The following is a 23,514-nucleotide window of genomic DNA, read 5'->3' as shown; positions in this document are numbered from 1 at the left end:
CACACACACACACACACACACACACACACACACACACACACACACAAACTCCTGCCTCCAAGATTCTGTAATTCAAAATAATGTCACAAAATCAAATGATGCCTTCAAAATGTAGTACACAGATCACTTCCTTACAGGTTGGAAACCCTAAATTCTCTCTCTTCTTTCTTAAGCAATTAACTGTATGATCATGGGCACTCAGTTTAATCCCCAGACCTCAGTTTCTCCACTGGTACAAGAAGGTCCAGCTGAATGCCCCCTCTAGCTCTAAAGTTGCAAACTTACGAACTTGAATTTGGATGGTAATGGAAGTAAAAGGGAGTTTTTCAGTAAAAATTATTCGCACATGGAACAAAACTCACTATTGCCTCTGGGAGCAGCACGCACAGTCATGAAGACAGATACATCAACAGAGTTTATCTTGCCTGGAGTTCACACGACTCTAGGTTAAAGGTAGCAGGAGGGAAGGGCAAGGAGGGAAGGCAGCATCCTCACCTGAGAACAAAAAGTCCAATTTGTTCACATGGCTCCTTCTTCCCATACGCCTTCCTGAAAATTTCTTGCTCTGATAGCAACAGCCTGCCCTCCAGGGCCTTTCTGGCACGTTGACTTCTTTGGCTTGCAAAGCCTAGCAATAACCCCAACCTTTCTTCCCCACTCATTATTTATTCTCCCATCATTTTCAGGGGTCAAAGATGGAATTGGGTCATCTCTCTGCTCAACTGCGACTTTGTTTGAAAATCCCTCTCCCCCGCCATCCTACCTGGTATAACTGCATCATTTTCAGTGCCTAATATACTGTATTGGGGGGGGGTGCTCAGGATGCCTTCAGGGCAGGTCTGGTTTGACTTGAGGATGAGGGGATAGAACCACAGCATCCTGAGCCTGACTGCTTTGTTTCAGCAGGCACTTAAACACCTGAGCTAATGGATAGGCCCCCAATACACAGTATTAGGTTCTTCAGAAGATACATCACAGTCAGACATAAATCTCTCTCTTTATGTATGTACCCACCACCTCCAGTGCAAGGCACATCCCTCAAGTGTTTTCATCACTATTTTATCCGCAGTACATAAAGCAGAGCAGTGGAACATAAGAGATAGGTTGCAAATATTTGTTGAATTAATGAAACATACACTTTGATAAAGGCAAATCTGAGATCTAACACTCCAACCAGTAGAACCACCAGCCCTAATCCATAAGAGAAGCTAAGCTGGTACAACACAGCTAAGGCACCCACTTCATTTCATCCTTACAGTCTCTCCCAGCAAGGAGGCACTTTGACCTTATTTGATAAATGAGAAAACTGAGACTGGAGGAGCTAGGGCCTTGCCCTAAAGTGCACAAAGAGTGAAGCTGAGAATGAAATCAGGTTTTCCGACTGCAGCGCCACTCTTCCTTTTCCCGTTTCCTAGTTTGGTTCTCCGTGTCTCCCTCTCTCGTTGCCCCACCTCTGATGGCACCACATGCTTTCAGGCTCACATCGATGAAAGCAGTTAGATTCAACGGAAGCCTACCTAGAACTGAGATGCACGTTTTGAAACCAGGCCATTTCTTGAAGCAGCAAGCACTATCACATGCTTCTCAACGCTGATAATATCACTGTGGGCAACGGGGGTGGAGTGCAGTGTTGTTTTATCACGAAGGTTGACTTGTCTGTGGCAAGAGGGGACTAACAAATTTCGGAGCTCCAAATATGAGGTTCAGGCGTGCCCAGGACACATTCTCAGGGTGGAACCCAGAACATAACACCGAAGGACTCACAATAAGACCGATGTGACAGGACATTTATAATTCCTTAGAGGTGGGCTAGTTACTCACACAACAAGCGGTTTCTGTGAAGAAAGCCAGACTTTCCTGGCATCTTGGATAAATACTTTCTGAACATTGAGCCCCACAGGCATTTTGAGATGTAGCCATGCCTTATATTAGAGGAAGAAAGATGAAGGTACATAAAATCATAACCCAGAATCACTCAAAACTGACTTTTTTTCAGACTGCTCAAACCAAGAACATGCACATTCTCAACTTGTGTGTATAAATTAGAACAGAGCTATAGTGTCTTCAGACCTGTGAGCACATAGGGTACAAGTTAGTGCACAATAGGTGAGGCTTCTAGTGCATGAGCTTAACACTGTAGGCACAGAAAGGACTGGGTACTGTTTTAGAAGTAACTGTGTATCACTGTTCTGTTTTTCCAAGAATTATGAAGCTTGAGGAGGATTAATGGATGGTGCGTTCTCACCGCAAGACCAAAAGCTCCCTGGCCTTGCCCCCAGTTCACTGTCTTTTCCAAGCACAATACTAAACTGCTGTGGGAGTGGGGTCTGGGAACCCCGAGATCCTGAGGTCACACAGGAGCAGGAGCCTGTGGCTCTTGTACCACTGAAGTGCCGCAGTATACGCTAAGGACTCATCTTGCAGAGCCTAGAGAAGTGAAGATGGCTCGAACAGCCACTGCTCTGTGGATGAGTCTGCAGAGCCAGGTAACTTAGACGACAGGCATGGCACGTTCTGGAGGGGCTGGGGGCTCCCATCGCCTGCCGAGGGACCCTCACTGACAGATGCGCCCCAAGGTCCTGCTCTGCAGGTCTTCTCCCTGCCTGCCATGTGGATCCCTGTGTGTGTATCTAAAGAGGTTAGCACATCCTGTGTACATAGACCACAGCTTCCTCCCTCTGCTTAGGCCTGTGCTTCGAGGTCTCAGCCCTGTGCAGATATTGCTTCACTTCTCCTTGGGGTGTCCGGAGAAAGACCCTGAAGCCATTTTACCACCTCTTGGGGGTAGAGAGAACTTTGAGGGTAAATGGAAGCATCCTGGGTAGGTGCCGTTTTCAGGAGGAGGGCATCCCATTACTGAGTTCAGAGGCTCAGCAGGGCATGCACACGGTAACACAGGAAGCTGAGCGACAGGCATAGAACGGCCCAGTGACCCCACTCCCAGGCCCTAGCAGCAGCCTTCTCTCACCCACTCCAAGTCTGAGGAACCCACAGAACTCTTGAAGGCTCCTTTAACCCCTTACGATCAGTTATCTCCAGATTAGAAGTCTCTTCCTTGGTGCATTGAACCTGTCAGCATATTTCAAACTTTCAAAAAAAAAAAAAAAAAACCCTTAGAAAATTAAACCACGAGGACCCCACCCAGATGATAAAAATCTCTCAAATTCTCTAAACCAACATCTCAGCCTCCTCGCTCACTCAGCCCAGAGCAAGCAGATGCTTCCTTGGCTTCTGGGGAATGGCTGGCCCTGCCGGTCCCCACCTCACCACCTAATGGCTTTTCCAGGCAAATTCTTGCCTTCTGGTAAAGGGCAGCCTTGAAGCTAACTTCTGGTCCCATTCATTCCCTGGGTCCTCTCAGGCCAGTCCTGTTAGGGGGTGTCCCTCCTTTTTGTTCCTGGCTCCACTTCCCCTTTCAGAGGGAGTCAGCAGCCAACTCTTGAGAACCTGATAGGGAACCCAGACCCTCAGCGTCCCTCAGGGCTGCACTTTGCAACTTAAACCCCTGCGTGGCGGCGCTGACGGGGCGGGATTGGCGGGGAGGCGACAGGCGGGCTCCGAACCAGCTACCGCCAGGGGTGGCTCTGCGGGGCGCGGGGCCCCCGAGAAGGCGGCTCCGGGGACCCTCCCGCAAGCCGGCCGAGCCGGAGCGCGGAAGGGCTGGGCGCGGTGCGCAGGCAGCCGTGCGACCTAGGCGCGGCGAGGCCCGCCCAGGAGCCCCGCGGAGCTGGGGCGGCAGAGCAGAGAACCCGCCACAGACGCAGCCCGAGGGAAGGGAAAGCGGCCTCCGGCCTCGCTGACATGTAAACAGGCGATTCCATCTGGCAGTGCGGCGCGGACAGACCCGCAGACACCCTCTCCCACACCCCACGAGCCTGCAGCCGAGCCCTGACGCCCCAGGGCCCAGCGGGGGGGACCCCGCGGTGGCAACAGCCGCCCTTGCCCGGCCGCTCTCGGCCTCTAGCGAAGGGAAGCCGGCGGCCAGGCGAGTGCGCGGCGCCGGGGCCAGGGCGCGGATGGCCGGCAGGGAAGTCTCTCTCCCTCGGTCGTGATCTGCACCCGGATCCCGGTTTCCATGCCGCCGCCTCTCTCAGCCCGGCCGGACGCGTGTAACGGGGAGCCGGCCTCCACCGCCGCGCACGGGGTGCGGGGAGATCGCCCCGGGGAGATCGCCCTCGGCGGGGAGCCCGGCCTGCCTCCCCGAGAGAGGGACCCGCTGCCGGAGTCCCAGAGGAGACGACGCGGAGCGGGGTGCGGAAGGAAGGGCGCGCGGCCACGTCTTCCGGGACCCCGCGCACAAGCCTCCCGCGCCCGCCCGCCCCCGCCCGCACGCGGTGCCCCGCGGCTTACCTTAATGGTCCCGTCCATTTGGCCAAGTCTGCAGGCGAGCCCCCCAATATTCCACACATTGACCCGGTTACAGCCTGACCTCGCAGCCCCTTCAGATCAGCCGGGCGCGGCCTCCCCGGCGCCCTGGGCCCTCCCCGAGTGCCCCTGCGAGCGCCCTGCCCTCGCTCCCCTGTGCACGTTTGTTGTTGTAGCGGAGCGAAAAAGAGACAGTTAACCGGATGAAACTTTTTTTTCAGCTAATTTTGGGAAGTGACTTCACTTTGCGAGTGGGGAGGAAGTCCTATCTCTCTCTCTCTGTCTGTCTCTCTCTGTCTGTCTCTCTCCTGTCTCTCGTCTCGCGGTCTCCTCTCCCTTCTCTCTCCTCGCCTCTGCCTCGTCCTCCCTCCCCCACGCCCTCTTCCTCTTCGCTGCTCCTGCTTTTCGCATCACACACTATATAAATATACGCAGAGATGCCCGGACGCTCTCAGGCACTGCGCGCCTGGATACTCGCTCCTGGGAGATAAGAACTCGCCGGGAACAATGACGGGGTCCACGCCCAGCGTCCGCGCCCTGATTCCCGCAGTCTGCAGCTCCCCATCCCCTTCCCCAAAACCCCAAAGCCTTTGGCCTCCTTTTCCTTTTCCCCGGGCCGCTGGCCGAAGGTGGCCCTCCTGACTCATTCACTTTCCGTTTCTTCCCACAGATACGTTCATTAATGCTTTTTCCAGCCGGAGTCTAACTTTTTGGGGATGGGAGGACGGCGGGAGAGTTGACTAGGGCTGGGATAACCTGGCGCCTACTACCGGGAAGATCCATCCTGTCGCAGATCTCAGATCGCGGCAAACCAACCATTAAAAAGTGCATACAGTGGGAGTTTTCCCACTCAGGCCCTCTGTGGCGGAGACGGACGGACTCGCTGATCTGCTGTCCCACTCACGACGCGGACTCGGGGTTGCTGCCTGCTGACCAGCACCGTCGAGGGGGGGCGACTCGACTCCAGGCGCACTGTTAAGAGAGGGCGCCCTCCGGGTCGCTCGGCTCTACTCGGCCCCCCGCATTGAAAGGCGGAGACCAGCAGCACCCTGGGCCACCTTTCTGGTCTCCCTGGGTTAAACCCTCTCTCCTACCCTGAACCGATGGCCCAACCTCTGCTCCCGAGCAGAGTCTCCCTCCGGTCCCACCCAGGGCCCCCAGAACTGACCCTACAGCAAACGGCTCTGTTCCCTCTGGTCAGCAGGTCCCTGGAGCGCAATCTGCAACGCGACACAGAGCCACACTTCTCCAGCGGTGAGACCTGGGGCTCTCGCTCCGGGATATTGTCCCACCCAGCCGTGGGCCGCGCCCCCCTCCACGGCCTCTTCGCGGGCAGGCTCACCCTGAAACCTCGGTCCTTTACTGGGCAGCCGCTTGCGCTGGTTAAGTCCCGATGCTTTCGGCCTGGCCTGAGTCCCCTCTCCCCGACCTCCAAATCGTGTTACCTTGTCCACGCTCTCCAGACCACGCTTGGGACTGTCTCACTTTTATTTAAGAGTCCTCGGGGGGAAAAGAGGAGGAAAAAAAATCCAGAGGCGATCCGAACGAATAGGAAAGAAAAAACTTTCAAAAGGGTGTCCACAGCAGCGAAAAAGGTGACTTATTAAATTCTTTATTTCTTCAGCAGCAATTGAGCTGGAGAGCTCGCTCGCCTCCCCCCCCTCCCTCCCCCTCCCCCTCTTGAAATTAGACTCATCAATTCAGCTCCAATTTTGGGTTCCAATACAGACACGGGCCTGAACGTGACCAGACCAAGAGTGGCCGGTGCAGCCTGCCAGCAACTGAGACTCCGGTGTGCTGTGGGGGTTGGGGGTGGGGGCCGCCCCCCCTCCTGTCTGCTTCCCAATCCAGGGGTCTGCTCCGGGGCTCCCCTGGGACCGCCACATCTGGTTACCGCTAGCGGGGTCAGTCCCCCCCTTTGCCTGAGGCCACCAGTTCTGGAGTTCAATTAAAAGAAATCAGGCTTAACCCTTTCCTCTCCACACCCGGCTGCTTGCCCGGCGCTCTTCCCTTCAGCATTTCCACATGCTTTCCAGAGAGGAAAGAGGTTAAAGGGAAAGGAAGAATGAATTACATCCTTTCAAACCCCAAATTGTTTCCTTTTCAGCCCAGACTCTACCGACCTTCAAACGACAACAGGGCTTGATTCAGGAGGGTGTGGGGAGACCGATTCCCACCAGGACCTCACCAGACCCTCAGAACCCCAGCCACACCACTCTTCTTTCAGACCTAAAGGACTCCAGCTTCATCACCAAGAGGCCCCCTTCCTGAGGCTGGGCAATCACAGGGGCTGGTTTAATGGCCACCCCCCACACAGCACCCCCACCCCCCAGCACACACAGACCACACTCCCGTCTGTTAGAAGGCGCTCAGGGGCAAACACAATTCACAGGTTCTCTTTCCAACTCCTAACAAAGGAAGGATCATCTTTACTGCACTGAACAGCAGTGACCCCGACACCCCTAGTACCCCAACTCCATTAGGAGCACTAGCTGCCTCTCCCATTAGAAATGTTCTGTGCTGAAGGTTCAAATAAAGCCTGGCCCTCCTGTTGGAGCTATGAAACTCAATAGGACTTTCTGTTTCTCCCTGTAAAATCAAAGCTACAGAGATTTGGGGATGTTGGAAATGGAGCTGGCACAGCATTACTGTATGGAGACAGAGGCATCCTGGCCTTTGTGACTCACTGACTGGCACTAGGTCATTACTACCCCTTCACTAGGGTCTCTCTACCCAAAAAGAAGATCTCCCTACACACACACACACACACACACACACACACACACACACACTTGCACACATATCCACATCCAGTTCTTAGTCCAGCTGGGCGAGAATACCAGATTCCTCCCATCCTGAGCTGGCTGCTGTTGGGCAAGTTTACCCTCCTTATATAACTCCGGGTTTGACGCTCCACTCAGTTGCCGCTGCTTCTTTTTTAAATCCCAAAGGGGGAAAACTCTAACCAAACACAACAGTAAACAAGTCTGCCCTGTTTAATGTGGTTACCACCAGACATCTGGAAAGATGGTTTGATCCTGGCAGCTCGCATCGTTTTCTCGAGCAGCCAAAGAGAATATTTTGAATGTTTGCATTGAGACAAATTGATAAAGAGCCTGTGGTGAGGCCCGCTACAAATGAAAACTATTCTGTGTGGGGAATGCCTTTTTGTGTGGGGAGGCTTTCCTTGAGGGGGCTTCCCTACCCTGTCCCCTCCCCCTCCACCACCATCCTCATGCCCTCCTTCTGTCCTCTACCCCACCCTGTCTGCTCTTCTACCAGCCTAACTAAGGCAGGGTGGCTCCTGCCCACATGCTATGTGGACCCTTCTTCCGGGCTCACTATCCTCACTCTTTCCCCGACTGTACAGGGCTGGTGGCCAGGTTCTGGTATGGATACCAATGGTGCTGCTTTACATCAGCCCACCAGCCCATTCCTGGCTTGGAAGTCAGGGAAGCTCACAACCAAAGAAGCCAGGCTAATATATATACCAGTTGGAGAAAAATGATTGCCCAACAACGAAACAGCCCACCTCCCATGTCTAAGTCTACTAGAAGACAGTGTATATATGGGTGAATATTCAGGAAATATTTATATTTGGAACATTTTTGTTAAAATATTGGTGACACCACTTGCCTCGCACTGTTCACACTTGACAATACTTTCAGAGATGTGGAAGTCTTGCTTCCCCGGGGAAGGGAACAGCGGGGCCAAAAAACGTGTCTTGGCTCGTTCAATGTCAACTCTTTTGACCGGGTCAAGACTTTCCAGACGGCGGCTTCCCGGGCTCCTTTGCTCCCAGCCTGCCTTGGGGGTGAGAGGACTGGGCGACTGGAGTTGGGTCCCTGGAGTGCTTCCTGACCCAAGGGCCTCCTCCGCTGAAGCTCCGCAAGATGCCAGGCCTGGCAGAGCGGCTCAGGCGGATCCCTCTTTCCCCACCCAGCTGGTCCACGGCGGCAGCGGCGGGTATCCGAGCTGGCAGAGGGGGCGGGGCGGGGCGGGGGAGGAGGGCGGGCCAGCTCTAAAATGCCAGACTGCACAACGGCAGCTTCAAGTGTCTGGCCTCTCGCTCGAGGCCATAATTAATTTGAGATTTATTTTTATTGGAGAACCCGAGTCTCGTCTGACCTTAGCCAAACAAGGCAGCTCGAGCCGGCCCTGGATGCGCTCGAATGCGGGAGAGTATTTCTGCAGGAAAGCTCTGCAGGCGCGCCTGCTTTGAATTTGTTTCTCAGACCTCATCTACTCACAGATTGAAGGAAGATTTAGAGCCTCTGCTCGCCCTCCCAGCTCCCCACGCTCCTTCTTGCCTTGGCGCAGAGCGGGTTCAAAACGCTACGTGGGAGGCCCTGAGGGGGGGAGGGTCTCTGCGCCCCAGCTCCAGGCGCTTGCCCAAGGCTGAGCCCCCAGACCACGCGGCGTCAACGAAGAAACCTCAGGGGAGACCAGGGTGACCAGAGAGCACAGGCTGAGCAGAGGGTGAGACCAGCCAGGTGTCAGAGCCTTCACCCAGGGGCGGCGCCAATTCGGGGAAGGGAGGGGCCCAGGAACAAGGGGGTACATGGGTTTCTCCAATCTCCACAAGTCTCCTCCTCTCAGTCATCCCAAACTGTATTCACTCCAAATTCAAACTAGTGCTTTTGAAACGTAGCTTCGGGACCTGCCCACCAGACAGGGCTCCTGGTCTTCTTGCTGTGAATATTTGGAAGCATGCAGTCTGGGAGCAGGGGGAAGAGGGGGACCCTGGGGGTAGGGAGGCAGCAGGAGTGCTCCTAGGCTGCTGAGCTCCCCATCCAGGAGCATGTCCCTTGAAGTCCTAGCAATGAGCAAGTATAGGTTAAGTTTTGTGCTCTGGGACCCTTGGTTGTACCTCCACCCTATCCCTAAACTGAACACCAAGGTGGACCATGTTGTTTGGTGGATGGTGGAAGAAGCTCAGGCTCTCTGGGTTTGACTCATAGCCATGTGGCCTTGACCAAGTTCCATCACTTCCTTGTGCCTTCATCATTTCATCTGTACACAGGCTTATATATAACAGGGCCTCTCTCCAAGGGATATTGTAACACCACACCACCTCGAACTCGCCAGGCAGTCAGCGGGGCTTTGCCTGGACTGCCTGCATCTTGGCCATCACAAGCTGCACCTCAGTAACCTCAGGGCCTGGGTTCCTCATCTGCGGAACAGACCACCCCACAGGCTCGCAGCTCCTACTGTAGATGCCTGCAGACAAATACCATGTGCAGCACGGGGCTGGTGAGGGAAAGGGTCATGTGAGATGTAACACCACTGTGACAGCTACTGTTGCTCTGTCAGAGTCCTGAAGAGTCAATCACCGTCCACCTCTCTTTCCTCCTTACTCTTTCCAGCCTCATCCCTGCGGAAAGCGCTTCCCCAGCGCACCTCGAATGCCTGGCCAGGCCACTCAAAACCAGTTCTCTACCAAGATCGAACCGGTGCAGCGGGCATGTCCCCTCAGGCCCCGCTCGGTTCCTGGCTGCTGGGGCCGGGCGCCTGCGCCCCTGGTGTTTGTCAACAACCCAGGAGTCGGGTGCCTGACTGGGAACGGCGGGGCCTTGGCAGCCCCGGACTGTTTGTACCCCTCTGGCAAGTGGTCTGCGAGGGAGCCTGCGGAACAAACCCAAGATTGTCCCCTCCAAGCAGACCGTTCGCCGTCATCAATGCGCCCCTTTGTGCAACAATACAAACTTTGTGGCTGCTGAAAAATCCATTTTTTCCCTTGAAAAGAACTCCTGCGGCGAGCGGCTTCCCTGACAGCCCACAGATCCCAAACTGCCCCACCCCCGCGCCTGTCGACTGCGCTGGCAGGCCTGGGCCAGGGCTGAGTTTGCTTTCTGCCTGCCCCTTAGCCTGCGCTGGCTCCTGGGCTTGCACTTGCCCCTACTACAGTGGTCATCAACGTGCGGCTCGGGGTCCCGGGTTCTCCGTGAGAGGGAAGACAGACTGAAGCTCCGCGCGTTTGTAGAACGCTCCTTGGAGTAAGCTGCCTGGCCGGTGGGAGAAGCACAGCATCTCCCTTACAAGGAGATGTAGACAAGGAGACTCCACCAGCCAATGCACGCTCCAGACTAACTGGAGAGCGCGCGCTTTAACTGCACCTACTGGGAGCCCCCCCCCCCAGCTCTTCCGCTCGCTAATTACTGACAGAGGAGTTCACTGTTTTTTCATTCATTCTTCCATTCATTCCTCAGGTACATCCATTTGTACTCCCAAAAAAGATTAAACAACCTTTCTGGACCAATTCTCCAGCATCTGGCTTGGCAGGAAGTTCCTTTGGGCCTCAAGTGCAGAGCGAGAAGGTACTATCTTATGTCAACTTTCATCTTAGACAGAAGCGAGGAGGGCCGGACACGTAACTGGCGCTACTAGGGTTAGACCGGAGAGCCCCACCCGACTTGCCGGAGGATGTTGGGGAGCAGGGTCTCCCGAGGAGGGACTTTAAAATGGGGTGGGGTCTCAAGAGGGCCTGGGTCTGGGTCTGGATCTGGGTCTGGGTAGGTTTGCAGCACCTGAGGAAGTCTGTCCTTTCCCAGATGTAAGGCAGCTCGGAAAGCCCAAGACTCTGGCTCACTAAGCGGAAGGCCAGGTGTCATGCCTGCAGCGCACTAGGACAGTGCCTTTGTCTCCGCCCAGGGCAGAGCCGCCCGGTGCGCACTAGCCGCCCCGCCCCGCCCCGCCCCAGTATTTTCATTAAATGTGTAACCCAGATGTCCTAGGCTCGGTTTGTTTACATTCTTGGGAACTGTTGTGGAAAGGGGGCTGGGGGTGAAGCCCTTCTATGTCCAATCAAATATAACAATCTGCTCCTTCGAGGGGCCGGCAAAGCTGAAGAAGGTAAGCTTGGGGGCCAAGCGGGTGTCTAACGCGCTGCACCGCCTGCTTGGAGGCAGCCAAGAAACGCACGCTCCCCCACCCCGCGCGTACATATGCACACAAACGCACACACGTACACACACACGCACCTGCACACAGGCACTCCCTTGAAACAAGCAAACACTCTGCGCGCAGGGAACAGGCGCCACCCCTGCGGCTCCACACAGGCACGCATCTCTTCTCCATAGCTTTTTGAGGCTCACCTGCTTTTGGTAACCAAACTCAAGTTGCCAAGAGAGTTGTTCCTGAACCTAGGATTACCCTAGAAAGCCCCTCCTTCCTTGCGTCCTGGCACTCTGTCTGAGGAAAAAGGATGAGAGGACCAGAGTGAAGGTGTGAGAGGACCCGAGTGAAGGTGAACCTGAGTGTGGAGGCTGCAGCCTGTAATCCCAGCACTTGGGATGCTGAGGAGGGAGAGAGGCTCTCAGCAAGTTGGAGGCCAGCCTGGGCTACTCAAGAGTTGAAAGCAGCCTGAACTACACAGTGAGGCACTGTCTCAAAAAACAAACAAATAACCATGAGGGTGGAGGAGAGTTCATTACCTCAGCTCTTACCTTGATGTAAGACGGTGTGTCAGGGACAGTCTGAAACATCCTGTGTTGTTGGAAAGGATTAGGAAGGCCCAAGAACCAACCTAGGTGGGAGAAACTTTGGTCACCTCAGAGTGGAGCAAGGGGGAGACTGGGGTGGTAAGGGATGGCGAAGGAGAGAGGCAAACGCAGAAGATTCTGTGGGCCTGGAAAACTCAGGTCTGCCAGGCCCTGGGGGCATGAGCCCCTGCCTCTGCCCAGGACTTCTGGACAAGGACAGCAGGGCCCAGACTAGCTCATGCCCATGCCTCTCTTCCTTCCAGCCCCTTGCCCTCCCCTCCCTGCACTCAGAGATTCCAGCTTTCTTCAGGGTTGAGGCAGTTTTGCACCTGGGGCCTAAGGAGCTCTCTTGGCCAGAGAAGGGAGGCAGCCAGGACAGAGGTAATAAAATTTTTCTTCCTCATATTCTGAGCCTCCCCCCCTCCCCCGCCCAATTTACAAAGTTCCCAGTGCTTGGGCCTCCAGGGATACTGCCCTTCTGCTTGAGTATCCCTAACCTGCTGTTCTACCCAGTCAGCTACCTCTTTCTTCCCTTCTGGTAGATGGGTCTGTCAGGGAACCCCAAGTGCCTCCAGGTCTGTGAAGGGCCCTTTTCCAGGAATTAGCCTGCCTCCTTCAGAAAGGAAGCAGGTTTGCACACTGAGAAATGCCAAGGAACCTCAGATTATCATTTTTAGTGGCAGAGGAGGTGGTGTCCTAGGTCTCAGTACTTGGGCTAGGTGGAGCAGAAGCCAGCGTCAGGTGCCAGGTGCCTCTGCGTGAGTGGGCTCTCCCTGCGCAGCTGCATCCGGCTGCTGCTGTCCCTCTCCTCGGCCCTCTCTTCTCCTAAGCCATCTCTAATGTGGTAACACACAGCTTCTCTGGCAGCCAATGTGTTTCTGATAAAGCCTTTTTCTCCCGGTAACAAATTCCAGCTCTTTTGCCTCCTGAAGCCACAACAGACGCATGAGTTCAGGGACAAGGCACGCTTCTGCAGGTCGCAGATTCTCGCTCCTGTCTCCAGGGCCCCCAGGCCCCTTTTCTCCATAGTCGCCCCCTTTTCCTTCTCAGCTACTTGCAGAGAGAGAGAGAGAGAGAGAGAGAGAGAGAGAGAGAGAGAGAGAGAGAGAGAGAGAGAGAGAGAGCCCTTGTTTCCCGACTTCAACCTTGCACTGTCTGAGAGAGGAGCCCATCTGGGCACTTACCTTAGCCACGTCTCCTGCCCACCCAGCAGGAGCCGAACTTGGGCAGTTCCAGGATGTCCCTGCTATCTCGTGCACTGTCTGTGCCCAGGGATCCTGTGGCGAGAGTTAAGCTTGCTGGCTGCCTGCAGCGCAAAGCTGCCTTTCTTTCCACAAAAAGCCCAGCCCCAGCCACCTCAGCCCCGGCACATCCTGGGGGTCTGCAAGAACCTCTGGAGTCTGTGTTGAGCACAGCCGGCCTTTTCCCTGCTGCCCCTCCTCCGGGTCCCTCTTCCTCTCTCTTTTCCCCTCTTGTAATTTGATTTCCGTTTTCTTATCAATATTTCAACTGCTGTCTGAGGAATTGTCCTAAAATAACAGCCACCCATCTGCCCCAGCTGCTTTTCCCAAAACTCTCTGTGTGACTAGGAAACATCAAGGAACGCCTGTGACCATGGCACGGCACACGTTTACATACGTGAAGACCACAGCTGTGCGGAGCCAGCCGGAGGCTCGACACCAGGCTTTCTTTCCACCGGCCATCTATTGTCTGGAAAGTTTCATGTCATTGCTGTGCAAATCATCATTCTTCACACGTCACAGCAGTGAAGTCTTTGTCCACTTTCCAAGCTCCTAAGTTTTCCCACTTAATGTTAGCCTTTCCTCCAGAATCCGCCTGCTTCTCTTCTACATTTCCCAGGCTGCGTCCGTAACAGCAAAGGAGACAAATGTCCCAGAAACATTTCTATTATAGGATTTTACTTTCCTTGTTGATGTTACTGGAATTGAACCCAGTGCCTTTGCACTGAGCTACATTCCCCACACTTTTTAATTTTGAGACAGGATCTTGCTAAATTACCCAGGCTGGGCTTGAACTTGATATCTGTTTCTGCCTCGCCAAGTGGTGGGATTGCAGGTATGTACCACCATCCCTGACTTGAGGTTTCTCATTTTTAAAAAACCCAAACATTTAAATACTTTTGCTAAGGGCTTGTTTGGGGTTTTCAGATTTGTATTTTCTTGAAATTTGAAGAGCTGGTTACTTTGTCACTTCCCTTTATGGGCCCAGTTTTAAACAGAGCTCATAGGTTGGGTCCTCTGCTCACAGTGCTGTCCAGGCTGCTGTTCTTGGGGCTCGACCAGTGCTGTGGAGTTGCATCCTAGCTCCGGGGTGGGTAGGTTTGCCTCCTGTACTTGGCTCGCCCTTGGGGACCAAAGTCTGGGAGGGAAGGCTTCCTACTGGAAGAAAGTAGACATAAGGGGCAGGTGAGAGCAGAGATGAGAGTGTGTCCTTGTTTAAAACCCTCCGGGACCGTTTATGCATCTTGAAGCTTTCTCCTCTTTCCTTCTCAGCTACCCAGATCCATGATTGCTTTGGTTCTGATCCCATTGAGAACATTGGCTTAGTACCTGTGCACCCCCCACCTCTACCACTCCCCAACCGGCGCTGGAAATTTCTGACCAAAGGCAATGGCTAGGATTCCATTTCAGGGGAAAGCACACTTATCACCCAAATCTGCCACGTGGGGGGTAGCGGGCCTGGCGGCAGGGTTATTCATTATTTCCTTCTCAACAATATCCTGATTTTTCTCTCCTGTCCCTCCCCCCAAAGCTCCACATATTGAAACATTTTGCTACTTAATAAGAGCAGCCCAGAGAGCTATGGGGTGAAAGGCCAGCCCTGACTGTGCCTGGGCTCAGCGCTAGAGACCTAGCTGCCCCCGCCCTGTGCATTCCTGACTATTGCTTAGGAAAACAAGATGGGGCTCGGTAGGGGAGGGCGCATGAGCACAAGAGCCATGTGTCCCCTGGAATTTTGTGCTTGGGATTCTTGGGGAGATGGCCCCCTGGAATTTTGTGCTTGGGATTCTTGGGGAGATGGTCTGCTCTCCCAAAAGAGCAAGAATTCTATGCCAAACCATTACAAATGAAAGAGTTGGTTTTCCATGTCAGGCAAAGCATCCTACATGGACGCCATGTATTGTAAGATGATTTCTTTTTAGGAAAGTTGGAGACTTAAAAATGAGAGTTTTAACTGTACTGGAGGCCATGAGAACAAAATGCATTTTGTAATACTTTGCCACCCTTGGTCTTGCCTTTTCCCCTCTCTCTCCTTCCTTTCTCCTCTCCCTTTGTTCTTTCTTCCCTCCCTTCTTTTTTCTTCCTTTCCTTCTTTCTGTTCCTGAAGGGGATTTAAAGGGATTATGGGAAAGGTCTCTCTCTCTCTCTCTCTCTCTCTCTCTCTCTCTCTCTCTCTCTCTCTCTCTCCCCTCCTTCTCCTCCTTTGTCCTTTAACCTTCCTTATGACATCTTCATTTTTAGAAACCTCTGGTCAACTTCTGCATCCTCTGGCTGTGTGTGAGCTCCCTGGAGACAGGCTGTAGGACTCCTTTGGCTCCCAGCTGGGTGGATCCACACTGACAGCAGGGACAGGAGGAGAAGCAAACAGTAATATGACAGCCTTTCTCTTCCTGACACATAGGTAAGGAGGAGTGTGCAAGAAAAGCAAAACAGAATGTCCCTGAGGTTTCCCCAGGTGATGCTGCCCCTGTTCTGTCTAGGGAAGGTCACCCTCATAAGCAACCCCTGCTTAGGAATTTGCTTCATTTGTGCACAGATGATTTAATGAGGGAGCCTGAGGTCGCTCCCTTCCCACCCTTCCCACCCATGGGTGCGGGTGGTCAGTGTCCTAGGCTCTGGGCCAAACCCTTTCTTTGGATGTTTGTGCATGTGTGCATCCTATGTTCTACTTCTCCTGTGATTTCAGGAGTCAGAATGTTTTTCATTCTAAGAACAAACAAAGGACATTCTCAGTGATCCTGGCACTGTGGATGAGCAATCAACTGAAGTTGGGCCTGGGGTCCCTTGTCCCTAGGGTTCTAGAGATAGTCAGACATCCACAAGCCTTCTCTGTGTGCATGCGTATGTGCACACACAGCTTGAAGGGGACAGGATGGGGAGTGCTCTCAGAGGGCTCCTGGGAGGCCCTACAGCCTGTGATGCCCAGCCCAGGCTCAAGGGTGACATGGGAATAGGCTCAGACTGTCTCACTTTCCAGAACCTGGGCCATTTCTTTTTCTAGGATCCAGGTTATCACATTCTCCAGGAGGATACAGTCAACTCCTTTTGTCACCTGGAGCTTTCAATTCACCAGAAGAAAATTGCTGAAATTGGTAACAGCTGCTGCAAGAAGCAAGCCAGAGAAGGAGGGGTAGAGGGCATCATTAAAGGCAGTTTCTCCCTCCAACCTTTTCCAAAGGGGAGAGTGGAGGACTGCATTCTTACCTACTGTTAAGCTCTTTCCCCAGCCTCTATCACACTGCTTACCTGGGCCATAGATTTGGGATCCAGAACCTGGACCCTGAGCAACACTGGAGCAATGATCAGAAGAGCTTATGAGGGTGACCTTCCGCCTGAGTGCTTGCCTGGCAAGTGCAAGGACCTGGGTTTGATCCCCAGTACTGCATGCCTTGGCAGTCCCTGCAACTGTGTATGGTGGTACGCACCTATAATCCCAACAATGGGGAAGCTGAGATAGGAGGATCACTATGAGTCTGAGCGGCATAGGAGACCCTGTACCAAATACATAAATGAAAAGATTTAAGGGAAGGAGGAGGAAGAGGAAGAGGGAAAGGAGGAGGAGGAGGAAGAGGAGGAGGAGGAAGAAGAGGAGGAGGAGAAAGAGGAGGAAGAGGAGGAGGAGGAGAGAACTGGAAGTTAGGGAGCAGGGAAGATATCTGGGAGGAGAGCCCCCAGGGCCTCCAGGGGATATATAATTCTGAACCAGGCAATTAGAACTCAGGTTCTTCATCTGGCAAATGGGGGAGCTACCCTTAGATATCTGATACCTGGTGGTAGAAAGACGCTGTAATCCCGGGAGGTTGTTTAGCCAGGGAAGAAGTAGGTACTGCCACTGCAGCCTTGGCTCTGCTTCTGAAGACTGCGTAATGGGATGAACTGTGTCCTCTCAAATGCCCATCTTGAGGCTCTGACCTGCAGTATCTCAGAAGGTGACTGTACTTGGAGGTGGGACCTTGAAAGGGGTAAGCAAGGCCCAGGGTGTCAGACAAGTGGCTCTTAGTGCAGTGTGAGTGCTGTTCCTAAAACAGGAGGAGACTGGGATGCAAGCAGGTGGAGCACAGACGAATGAGCAAGGGAAGACACAGACGACAGGCATCTTCCACGTAAGAAGAAGGCCTCAGAAGGCACCAGGTCTGCCCACACCTTCATCTCCAGCACCCCAGGAGAGCAAATTTCTGTTAGTTATGCCTCCCGTCTATAGTAGTTTTTAAAAGTAAACTCAAAGCTACTATAACTGGGGCATTATATTTCATCATGGATTTGTTTTTTCCAAGTATGTAAACAGATCGACAATGTTATGTTGACCTATTTGACTCATTTTCCAATATCAATATCAACTTCACATTGAGTGTCAATGTCTTTCTTTCCAGGCAGGTTCCTATTTTGCATTTCTTTCCACTCTAGTCAAACCCCAAAGCTGAATTGGTTTCAGCCTCTTTCATGGAATTTCCATTATTTTCTTCTCTTAATGATGGAGAAAGAGAGAAGTTACTCTCTGCTCTCCACATAAGCGATTTCAGATTTTAAGGAGTAACCTAGACATAGACACCCTCCTTATCTTGCATCATATGTGTCCTCCTGTGGCCCTTGACAGGCTGCAAGCATAGATTGGGCTCCTGGATATTTCAGGGACAGAGAAGGCTCAGGAAGTCTGGTGAGGCAGATAAGCCCAGGAAATGGAGGCAATGCCCGGAGCACGGTCCATGGAAAGAGTGGTCAGATCAGGGTCTCTGGATGTCAGGATACACGCGGCCTGGATTTGCATGCGACACCACCCCCCCCACACACACACACACGCATGGGCAGACACAGGAGCACATGGCCAAATCCTCAGCACAGAAAACGATTGCAGAACAGGCAGCTGGAGGGACAGTATGGGGAGCTGCTGGAGTAAAGGATCTGCAGCACAAATAGGTGCAGCGGGAAGGGCCTCCCCAGGCTGGAAGAGTCACCCCTCCAAGTCAAGCATAGGCAGTGGTTGCTAGTGAGTGAAGGGATGGGCCAGTGGAAAATGCACGTCACTGAGCACTGAAGCAAAGGGCAGGTCTTCAGTGGAGGCTTTTATTAGCTGTGTGTTCATTCCTTTAGCTCCTTTAGCCAGTGTTTTTTTCTCCCCTCAAGTTTATCTTTTTATGGTTGTTAATTAATTAGCTTGTTAGATAGACTCTTGTTTAAATTGTCATAATTATAATTAGCATGCTATCAGTCTCACGTACGATAATCCACTTTCAGGTTAGTGAGAGCCAAAACAGAGCAATTAATCTTCCTCAGTAATTCCAGAATGAGTCCAGAGAGAATACTGTCTTTTCCAATTGAATGGAGCAAATCATTCCTTCATTCACTCATTCGGATGAGGTAGGTATAGAAGACAATTATATAAGCTGAAAATAAAACACACCCACTCAAATTTGGGGACACAAGCTACAGGAATGAAAGCACCTTACTCTGGTCCACAAGGATAGTCTGGCAGCACTGTCTGAAACTGTGCTTCTGGTCTCATTTCCTAACCCCAATTTTAAAAAGATAGAAAGAAAAAAGAAAAACTTTGGGGTAGCACTCAAGCTGGGCTAATACAAATTATACTTAAGATGCAGGTGTTTGGTGTGCTGGGGAGATGGCTCAGTAGAATAAGCACTTGCCTGGCAAGTGCAAGGATCTGAGTTCAATCCCCGGTTCCACCAAAAAAAAAAAAAAAAGCAGGATATATATATATATATATATATATATATATATATATATTTTAAAACAGGGTTGGTAGAAGTGAGTTATATATCCCTTAGACCATATTTCAAGACATTGTTTGGGAAACTAAGATTCGTTTGTCCAAATATTTCCAGCTTAGAAAAAGAAAAGATGCTAAGTAAATACTTTTCTGATTAAATCATTGTGGTTATTATGGGGACTTCAGCTTTGACAGAGTTCAGATGGGTCCCAGAGAGTGTGTGGTCACTCAGTGTCACTCACCTCAGTGCCCTTCACAGCTGCACACAAAACAATGTGCCCACTTAGCACAATAAACACTGGGGACTGCAAGACTTGAAGGCCCCTTGAAGAGAACCTGTTTTCCCTAGATAAGAGATCAAACGTGAGGGTGTGCTTCATTCTCTTGGTGCATGATTTAAATCAGACTTTGTGAAAACCAAGGTCTCCCCCAGATTTTTGGCTAAAGGAAAAGGGAACATAGATTTTTATCCCGATCCTATTTTTTTCTTTTTCACAGATCAGACTCCCATCAACGAATGGAGTATTTGACTCTGAATTTGAGTATTTGACTTTCCTTACTTCAAAGTTTTGGGGAATGTGGAGACAAAAAGAGGGGAACTTCGATTTCACTCTCTGCTATGGACTGCAGGTTGTATCTTGGGCTGGTACTTTTTAGGGGTTCTGTTTTACAAAAGTTGACTAGAAGGAAAGGGCTGGGGTGGGAAACACTTTAAAGAAATAATACTCCTCGCCACATATAAGAAGCAGGACCAGCAAGATAGCTCAGCAGACTAAGTGTCTACTTAGGCAAGCACAGGGCTCAGGGTCCAATCCCTGGCACCACATGCTGCGCTGGCCCGGCCCCCTGGAGCGCTGAGCCTGCGACCGAGTCCAGGTGTGCTGGCACGTGCCTATAATCCCAGCACTGGGGAGGCTGAAAACAGGACGATCACTGCAAGTTTGAGCTGCATAGTGAGACCCTGCACACACACACACACACACACACACACACACACACACACACACGAAGTCTGCTCCAGCCCTTACCACTCCCCTGACCAGTGGCCACCTGACCATGCTTGATATTAAATGAAGCTAGTTCAGTGGTGCTCTATTAAGCCAGATAGCCACCTCTGCCTGGTGTCTTGTCCTTTTTGAGATTTCTATCCTTTTTAGTCAACCAAGTAGTGTACCTAAATGGTACCAACAGCCAAGCATCAGAGCAATGGGGAGAAGGGACACTGTTTCTGGTGAAAATTTATGTTAGCACAAACAGGAGTCCTTGTGTGCTGTGGCATCAGTGGGGAGCTTGAGAACTGGACACCAAGTCCTCTTGGCTAGCCCCTCACCACACGCACATCATTCCACCATGCAGTCAGGGACGTGAGTCAGGCTCTCCACCTTGCTAAGGAAAGAATGCCACGTGTAGTGAAGCTGGTTGATGGAGGGGATTCTTGGAAGGACTGGCAAGGGGGGAAGATGAGCAGGATTTTTCAGTTGGGCAGGATTTTCTATCTGAAGCCAAACTGAAGGTTGGCCTGCCTCTTGAGAGGAGCAACGGGCCCTGGCTGTGGGGCCCGGCCCGGCACAACGATAAGCACGTGCAATCTTGAGTCTTATCTCCTCCTGTATCTGGCTTACTTGCGTTTATAAAGTAAATCGGGAAATCTCACCACAACAGGCTTTCCTGTGAGGAGGCTGGCATTTCCTGCCTGGCCTGGTGGGGACAGGAATGGAGGGAACACATGGCTGAAACTCACACCCTCTCATCTTAGCTGCCTTGCAACTGGGTGACAGGAGAAGCAGAAGCCACCAAGGTCAGTAATGGTGCCACTAGAGCTTAGGAGCTAGTAATTTTAATGCAGCATTTTGACACTTCTATTTTTTAAATTTCATTTCATTTTTGTATTTTAGGGAAGGGTCTACAGGGTGTTCAGGGTCTCACTACTAGATTAGACTTGTACTGATCCACCTGTATACAGCCTCCCAAGACCTGGGATTACAGGCATGCGCCACCACACCCAGTCTCAATTGCCATCTCAGCACATCCCAGGGGTGGGGCCAGCACAGCAGACCCAGGGATAGAACCCCCAACCCCTGCGCCTGCTTGCAAGCACTTTAATCTGCTGAGCTATTTGGCCAGTCTGATACATTTATTTTAAAAACTGCTTATTTAAATACACCTACATACACTTATCATATATACACATTTTGTATATATTTGTGGAATAGGGTTGCAACTCATAAGTTGGTGAACGCTGTTGTTAAATTGCCTATTTTACAATTAAGTGATAATTTAATGCTCAAGAAACAGTTATACGAATGCCATGCTTATGCATTTAAGAATACTTGTAAACAAGTTATGCTTTTGTAAAGTGAGTTTCACTTTCCATATCTCATATTTTCCTTTATAGTATATTTCATTAGAGTTTTAATATGTTTACTATTTAAAAGGCCACCCATACTACTAAAAGAGCACACCTATTACTTTCGTCAAAGAGAGATGTAAGTGTATGCAGAAAACTTAACCCTGTTCTACTGTTATAGCAGATACATGATATATTTTACACAGCACTTGGAGTCGTAAGTGACTGGCAAGGACATGAGAGGGATTTGCATTGAATTTCCAGATGAGCAGAATATCCAACTGAAATCACTTCTTTCTTCAAGGAAAATTAAATATTTAATTTTGTTAAGACGCGCGATGACTGTTATTATCATCCTCAACTTGGTAAAAACCGGGTCTCATGGAGAAATCTGATTCTGAACAACCTCAAGTAGTTTGTCCACACCTGCAGCGTTGTGGAGCCAGACCGGAGCTCACCTGGGTTATTTAACTCGTAATCACGTGCTCCCTGTTGAGCTTCTATCAACGAGTTCTACGGCACGGCCAAGCTTTCCATCTCCTCCTTTCAGTGGTGCAGGGTGTCCGCTAACGAGGACCATTCGCTGGTTTTCATTACGCTCTTCATGTTTGAAACACCCAGTGCTGCCTTCAAGTTCCCTGCCTTCCATCGCCGCAGGACAGGTTATAGCCGTGCGACCCCCGCCCAGCTCCCCTTTACGTCACTGTGCACATGAGCAGGACACTACATTCAAGACTCTGTTCGTACCCAGCTGTTCACTAAGCTCCAGATTGTGCAGACCTCATTGTTTCTTTCCATGATGTCCTCATTCTGTTCTAGGACCCTACGTTGGAAGTGATGCCTAGATGCCCTTAGTCTCCTCATCTGTGAAGTTCCTTCTCCTTAATGACCCTGAGAGCGTTAGCTAATGTCCCTCAAAATCTCACAGAATGTCATATAGGGTATTTGAGTTTGTTTGTCTGTCTCTGTCTCTATTTCTATGACTCTGTTTCTCTCTCTGTCCTCGTCTTTCTGTCTGTCTGTCTGTTCTCTCTCTCTCTCTCTCTCTCTCTCTCTCTCTCTCTCTCTCTCTCTATCTCCAGGAATGGTGTGCTGGGAAGAACTCAGGCCCTAACACATGCTAGGGAGAAACTTGTCTGCTCCGTAACATTCTCAGTCTCTGTCTCTCTTTTTAAGTCTTGAGAGAAGGTAGTGCTAAGTAGCCTAAGAAGTTGCAAACTTGTTATCCTCTTGTGATCCTCAGCCACTCAAGTGGCCATGATTCCAAGTGTGCACCCCGCTCTGAAGCTTTTCCTTGGTCAAATACTTTGAGGAAGAGCACCACACAGTGCTGTGCCTTCTTCCATCATGCCTGGGGCACATGACACTGATTTGTCTTAATACTGGTTGTGTCACTTAGTTTCATAGCACTATAGAGAAACACTGGAGAAAGATATGGTATAAAGAGGAAGATACATTCAAATCGTGGTGCTGGAGGGTCCAGCCCAAAGTCAGGTTGCCCCATTGCCTCTGGCCTGTGATGTGCGTGTCCCATGGCAATAGCACTGGTAAGCACAGGTAGGAGGAAACTTCTTGCACCATGAACCAGCAAACAGAAAGACACAGAACAGAGTGGCTGGGCTCCACAGTTCCCTTAGAGAGCAGCACACCCCATGAGTTAAGGACCCCCAAGGTCCACAGCACCTCTCAGTTATGCCACTCTGGGTACCGAACCTTGATCACATGGCCTTCTAGGGGGACACTATCCACATTCAAACCTCAGCACTGGTGATATTGACCTTAATTGTTGGCAAAGTGTCCCTGCCAGGCTTCTCCATTATGAAGTTACTATTTTCCCCTTTTCAATTAACAAGATTTTATAAGGAGATTCTTCATAATTAATAAGTATTTTGTGAGGTGACACTTTGGGGCTGTACTAGTATCCCAGTTTTTCCTTACTCTTTCTTTTGTTCACTGAGTTTAGCACCCACTGGTAGCATCCACCTTGAGCAATAATTTGTGTGGTGCTTTAAGGGAGACTTTGCTCGTTCCTTTTGCACTTATTAATTGGACTTTTTGTGAGGAAGTGTTGTCCCTCCTTCCTTATTTATTTTTTCAATCATCTATATAACATGAATTCACCGATCCCTCGCTCTTAGGATTGGAATCTGGTTCAATCATTGCTTGCTACCCTGCACGTGTCAGTCTGACCGTGGCTTCTGGGAGCTCTTTCAGATCAACTTCTGCAGCCTAGTGCTGGGTCCCTACCTTTGTGAGTGTTTCCTTCAGCACCTCCTTCGCTTCTGACCCCACATGATGCTCTGGAGTTATCTTGTATTTTCCCTCTTGCAGCCCTGGAATCAAGTGTTTTTCCAAAAA

The 23,514-nt window shown here is 51.3% G+C and overlaps 1 protein-coding gene and 1 long non-coding RNA gene across 5 annotated transcripts in view; one reads left to right on the top strand and one right to left on the bottom strand.

The window, feature by feature from the left end:
- Nucleotides 1-5,613, bottom strand: part of Fli1 (Fli-1 proto-oncogene, ETS transcription factor) — a 125,160-nt gene extending 119,547 nt beyond the window's left edge. Inside the window, exon 1 of one of the 2 annotated variants that reach the window (XM_023701484.1) lies at nt 5,534-5,613. Coding sequence is in view for 1 of the 2 variants with exons in the window: in XM_004641412.2 (XP_004641469.1) it covers nt 4,351-4,368 (18 nt within the window). In the remaining variant the exon portion in view is untranslated. The other variant, XM_004641412.2, reaches the window with a different exon arrangement.
- On the top strand, nt 5,527-6,916 carry LOC111812672. 3 transcript variants are annotated; one of them, XR_002818111.1, is made up of 4 exons: nt 5,527-5,619; nt 5,862-5,960; nt 6,094-6,157; nt 6,473-6,916. It is a non-coding gene; the product is annotated as an uncharacterized LOC111812672 (long non-coding RNA). The 3 variants fall into 3 exon arrangements; XR_002818110.1 differs by having other exon boundaries at nt 5,552-5,619; nt 5,829-5,960; XR_002818109.1 differs by lacking the exon at nt 5,527-5,619 and having other exon boundaries at nt 5,723-5,960.
- Nucleotides 6,917-23,514: the final 16,598 nt, after the last annotated feature.

This window comes from Octodon degus, unplaced genomic scaffold (assembly GCF_000260255.1).
Source record: "Octodon degus isolate 3935 unplaced genomic scaffold, OctDeg1.0 scaffold00136, whole genome shotgun sequence".
Classification (NCBI taxonomy): domain Eukaryota; kingdom Metazoa; phylum Chordata; class Mammalia; order Rodentia; family Octodontidae; genus Octodon; species Octodon degus.
The sequence above is the reverse complement of the archived record's forward strand: the minus strand, read 5'-3'. Positions and strand labels throughout refer to the sequence as shown.